General features: G+C 45.3%; 1 protein-coding gene across 1 annotated transcript; it reads left to right on the top strand.

Moving 5' to 3' along the window:
- The first annotated feature begins 222 nt into the window (after positions 1 to 222).
- On the top strand, positions 223 to 5,861 carry LOC139419423 (ubiquitin-like domain-containing CTD phosphatase 1). Its single transcript, XM_071169371.1, has 10 exons — positions 223 to 702; positions 885 to 976; positions 1,180 to 1,265; positions 1,437 to 1,552; positions 1,765 to 1,863; positions 1,937 to 1,974; positions 2,243 to 2,341; positions 2,449 to 2,565; positions 5,115 to 5,242; positions 5,376 to 5,861. The coding sequence occupies exons 1-10, from the start codon at positions 549 to 551 to the stop codon at positions 5,401 to 5,403; spliced, it is 957 nt and encodes a 318-aa protein (XP_071025472.1). The 5' UTR covers positions 223 to 548; the 3' UTR covers positions 5,404 to 5,861.
- Positions 5,862 to 6,000: the final 139 nt, after the last annotated feature.

Genomic DNA, 6,000 nt, shown 5'->3' with positions numbered 1-6,000 from the left:
TTCGTAGCACGTGTTCCTGCGCACCACAGAAACGAAGGGAATTGTGGCACACCGCAATTTTTTTTTAGGTATGAATGCGCATCTGATTGTCTTGACTCTTGTATAAATAACAGTCCATGGCTGGCAGGCCATCGATTTAGCTTGCTAGCTAGCTCGATCTGGATGAATCAAGTCATTTTTTTTCTTAGTAATGCCAGATATGATGTACATTTTTTTTCAATCATCATTTGATCAGATTGCATCTGAGTGATTTGATAAATTGCGGATAATAACTAGCTTGCTAACGTTTGCTAGCCAGCTAATTTACTGAATGGCGTGAGCTGAATCTATCTACGAAGATAATACTAGGCCAACCCTAACCTAGGTGGCTAACTAACAAACTATATGGTAGCCATATTCAACTTAATTTATAACTTGTTTTCATTGCAAAGTACTGGAAGCAATGAATCTCCAATAAGATTGCTTTGCTGTTATGTTTTCCGGATGTGTAGCTAGCTGGGAGTTATTATTCTGATCTCGTACAAGTGTTGCAGGAGGTTCGCGCCAGCATGTCTGTGTCTGTGATCATTAAATGGGGAGGGCAGGAGTACTCCATCAGGACACTCTCCGAAGAGGACACTGTGCTGGACCTCAAGCAGTCCATCAAGTCCCTGACAGGGGTTCTCCCAGAGAGGCAGAAACTCCTAGGATTAAAGGTCAAAGGTAAAAACCCATCTGTAAAAGCCAATAACTGTTTTACTGCATTTGAGAGTTAATTGGCACGTGCAGCACAGATTGTATGGAATTATTCTTCTCACGCTTCACACCGTTGTGGATTTCTGCCATTTTCTGAGTTGTCTGGATATCTGATTCATCACGTCTTAATGGTTCTGTCTCTCTCCCAGGCAAACCAGCAGAGGACCAAGTGAAGCTTGGTTCACTAAAGCTGAAACCCAATACCAAGATCATGATGATGGGCAGCAGGGAGGAGAGTCTGGTGGGTTCCTCTTCCTTCTGCTCTTGTACTAAACAGTATGGTGAACCATTCCACACCTAGGACTGTGATTGGTGAAGCCTGCTTCCAGCTGTTTACCAGAAGCAATGTCACAACAAGCACGGACTTGTATAGTGTTGATGTTTCTAACTTTAGCATGTCAAAGACCTAGGCCTCATAACACCCAATCGTTTTGTTTTGTGAAGGAAGACGTTTTAGCACCTCCCCCGGAGAATGATGACGTTGTCAATGACTTTGACATTGAAGAAGAGGTGATTGAAGTACAGAACAGGTGCAGTAGGACTTTGCAGATCCAAATCATTTATACCGTAGTTTCAGTCATACAAGTAATGAATTGATTCGGCTCCAACTTGGCTTGGCACTCTACGATATGTTTTCTAAGATCACGTAGTCAGTCCAATGTCTTGTTTTAACTTAAAATGCCCTTTTTTGTTTTCTTTAGAGAGGAGAACTTGGCCAAGATAGCCCGCCGTGTGAAAGACTACAAAGTGGAGGGGATGAACCCACCCAGGGAAGGAAAGAGTCTGTTGGTACTAGATGTGGACTACACGTTGTTTGGTGAGTAAGAAGACTATTAAAACTGCACTGGGCACTGCTGTTTGCCTAGTGTGATTTAATTGATTGAATCATTTCACCATTTTCTAAATATGAAACATATTTTCGATTTTTAAGAATGTAGAATATTATTGAAAGATGTTATACTCTTGTCCTTATGCTGTGCTTTTTTCCACACGTTTGAGCATGTTTCTCTGTGATTTGTTTCATTCCAGATCACAAGTCATGTGCCGAGACGGGACAGGAGCTCATGAGGCCTTTTCTCCATGAGTTCCTGACCTCGGCGTATGAGGACTATGACATCGTCATCTGGTGTAAGTACCAAACTGCTTGTTTTGATGTGCAGTTGAAGTTAACTGGCCCTAATTTGTGTTTAATTTGTTCTAGCTGCCACGAGTATGAAGTGGATTGATGCTAAAATGAAAGTAAGTATTCCCTTCTGATAAGTTTTTTTTTTTTTTTATCAGTCTCAATTTGTTGACTCTTCATGGCCAGAAAGAGGCAGTGTTTCCCCAAAAATATTTTTCACAACATGTAAACTTCCATTGAGAGCACTATACACATGCATATTGAGCAGCAATGAGCAGCAATGATTTAATATGTGCTATTGACCTGTAGTATAGAATGTCAGATCAGATGTTGCCTTCCTGTTGTGGTGTATGTCACTGTCTCACGTGCCCTCTGGTTTCTCAGGAGCTGGGAGTGACAGACAACCCTAACTACAAGATCACCTTCATGCTGGACAGTGCAGCCATGATCACCGTGCACACGCCTAAGAGGGGTGTAGTGGAGGTGAGTGGGCCTACACTGGAGCAGACAACCTCCTCAATCCCACTGATTCATGTCCCAGTTGCCTGAACGAACTGTCTCCAGACAGTGTTGTGATGGATGTGTTACAGGTGAAGCCTCTTGGGGTGATATGGGGAAAGTACAGTGAGTTCTACAGCAAGAGGAACACTATCATGTTTGACGACATTGGCAGAAATTTCCTAATGAACCCACAGAACGGACTGAAGGTATGTTCTGCTAGAACTTACATTACATAGATATGTTCTGCTAGAACTTACATTACATAGATATGTTCTGCTAGAACTTACATTACATAGGTATGTTCATACATGGTGTTTCTTTGCTTCACTTGCGGTTGTTTGACACGGCATTTATTACCATTGGAGGTGTGCATTTAACTAGGCAAGTCAGTTAAGAAAAACATCTTATTTACAATGACGTCCTACCAGAAGACCTCCTGTGGGGACGGGGGCTGGCATTTAAAATAAATATTGTGTGTGTGTGTGTGTGACAACCTACATCACGACAAGAGACAACACTACATCAAGAGAGAACTAAGACAACAACAGCACGGCAGCAACAGATGACAACTCAGCATGGTAGCAACACAACATGACAGTAACATGGTAGCAACATGACAATAACATGGTAGCAACACAACATGACAGTAACATGGTAGCAACACAACATGACAATAACATGGTAGCAACACACCATGACAATAACATGGTAGCAACACAACATTACAATAACATGGTAGCAACACAACATGGTAATAACATAGTAGCAACACAACATGGTAATAACATGGTAGCAACACAACATGGTAGCAGCACAAAACAGGGTACAAACATTATTGGGCACAGACAACAACACAAAGGGCAAGAAGGTAGAGACAACAGTACATCACGTGAAGCAGCCACAACTGTCAGTAAGAGTGTCCTTGATTGAGTCTTTGAATGAAGAGATGGAGATAAAACTGTCCAGTTTGAGTGTTTGTTGCAGCTCGTTCCAGTCGCCAGCTACTTTCAATAGTCTTGAGTAAAATGTGCTCCGTTTCTGAGGTCGTGGTACTTTCTGGATGGAGGATAAAAAGGGAGGGCGAGAGACCAGCTCACCCCGTTATGATGAGGGTTTTTTACTCTACAGGTTGATGACCACATTGTCGTCCATCAGTTCAGTTTGATACTTAGAACACATATTGCATTTAGAACGCGTTGCAAAAATGTCACTAAAGGAGAGAACTAGTCAGCTCTCCTCACTGGTTACATGGACAGACGTGTGTATTGACCGAGGTGCTGTGGAATCCACTGGAGCAGGCCAGTAAAATGTCCACACGTGTAATTACACTTCTATGGACCCTGACACTAATTAGAGACTGGCGTAATATTTGCTCAAATGTGATGGCCGGCCATTCTAAGAGACCAGCGTTTGTTTGAGAGTCTGGGCTATTTTAACAAACCTAACGTAATGCTATCGTAGCGCTGTAAGTCCAGCCATCGTTACCACTAAGACCACATTTTGGTTGGGTTTTAAATATCAGCACCAGCGCTGCCTGAATTTGGCGTATGATTTTAAGAACACACCTCAGATATTACCACCCCTCCCTCCACCTCAGATATTACCACCCCTCCCTCCACCTCAGATATTACCACCCCTCCCTCCACCTCAGATATTACCACCCCTCCCACCACCTCAGATATTACCACCCCTCCCACCACCTCAGATATTACCACCCCTCCCACCACCTCAGATATTACCACCCCTCCCACCACCTCAGATATTACCACCCCTCCCACCACCTCAGATATTACCACCCCTCCCACCACCTCAGATATTACCACCCCTCCCTCCACCTCAGATATGACCACCCCTCCCTCCACCTCAGATATTACCACCCCTCCCACCACCTCAGATATTACCACCCCTCCCACCCGCCTCAGATATTACCACCCCTCCCTCCACCTCAGATATTACCACCCCTCCCACCACCTCAGATATTACCACCCCTCCCACCGCCTCAGATATTACCACCCCTCCCACCGCCTCAGATGTTACCACCCCTCCCACCACCTCAGATATTACCACCCCTCCCACCGCCTCAGATATTACCACCCCTCCCTCCACCTCAGATATTACCACCCCTCCCACCACCTCAGATATTACCACCCCTCCCACCACCTCAGATATTACCACCCCTCCCTCCACCTCAGATATTACCACCCCTCCCACCACCTCAGATATTACCACCCCTCCCACCCGCCTCAGATATTACCACCCCTCCCACCACCTCAGATATTACCACCCCTCCCACCACCTCAGATATTACCACCCCTCCCACCACCTCAGATATTACCACCCCTCCCACCACCTCAGATATTACCACCCCTCCCACCGCCTCAGATATTACCACCCCTCCCACCGCCTCAGATATTACCACCCCTCCCACCGCCTCAGATATTACCACCCCTCCCACCGCCTCAGATATTACCACCCCTCCCACCTCAGCACAAGAGTTCCTATAAGAGAGGTACATTACCAATCCTGGGCTAGGGTTGGAAAACAGACGTGTGAAGGCTTTAACAGGTCGATTGCAAACTAGCATGTGTTTTGACAATAGTGATGGCTTAAGGCCAGATGAAAATAGAGCCCTCTGCGTTTTAATGTCAGTTTTTAATAAGTAACCTTACCAAAGCCTCCTTGAGTCTTCAAGTTGTCAGCTGTCATTATGGTGTTAATTTTGACACAACCCATTTTCAATGTCCCCCCCCTTTAGATTCGTCCATTCATGAAAGCGCACTTAAACCGTGAGAAAGACAAAGAGCTCTTCAAACTCTCTCAGTATCTTAAAGAGATTGCCAAACTGGAGGACTTCTCAGGTCTCAACCATAAGCACTGGGAGAGGTAAGGTGACTGATTCTGCAACTAACTTCATCTTAACGTTCGTTTCTGTTGTTTTTCTGCTTCAGTCCTGACCTTTTTCTACTAGATGATCATAACTTTGTGACCATTGCTGTGTTGTGGTGTATGTCTGCAGGTATCGTGCAAAGAAACAAAGCCAGTGAGGGCAATGTTGTGGATGTGTGAAGGGATGGTCATTCCTCAACCAGGAACAGTGCTGGACACTCAAGCCCTCACAAAACTACTACTGCCTGTTTCTGACTGGGAGCTGTTTCCTATTGTTTGGCTTTTTAAAAAACTTCTGTTCTTCCCTCATCCTATGTCTTTCTCTGTTGACTTCAGTCTGGGAGACAGTAAATACTATACACCCGTCAGTACTCAGTTTACATGCAATGGTTTTTATGTTAGGTTTCACCCAATCGTTCTTTCAGATTAGTGACTGTCATCTGTAGCTATGACACTTAACCTCAGAGTTATACGAACATGAGTTTGTTCTGTACTGATAGTGTTCTGTATTCTCTTTCTCTCCTCTTCTCCCTGCGGCTCTCTCCTCTTCCCCCTGCGGCTCTCTCCTCTTCCCCCTGCGGCTCTCTCCTCTTCCCCCTGCGGCTCTCTTCTGGCTCTCTCCTCTCCCCTGACTCTCCCCCTGACTCTCCCCTGACTCTCCCCTCCCCCTGTTGCTCTCCTCTCCCCCTGTTGCTCTCCTCTCCCCCTGTTGCTCTCCCCCTGTTGCTCTCCTCTCCCCTGTTGCTCTCCTCTCC

The sequence above is a fragment of the Oncorhynchus clarkii genome, chromosome 10 (genome assembly GCF_045791955.1).
Source record: "Oncorhynchus clarkii lewisi isolate Uvic-CL-2024 chromosome 10, UVic_Ocla_1.0, whole genome shotgun sequence".
Lineage (NCBI taxonomy): Eukaryota > Metazoa > Chordata > Actinopteri > Salmoniformes > Salmonidae > Oncorhynchus > Oncorhynchus clarkii.
This window is presented reverse-complemented; position numbering and strand designations above follow the sequence as displayed.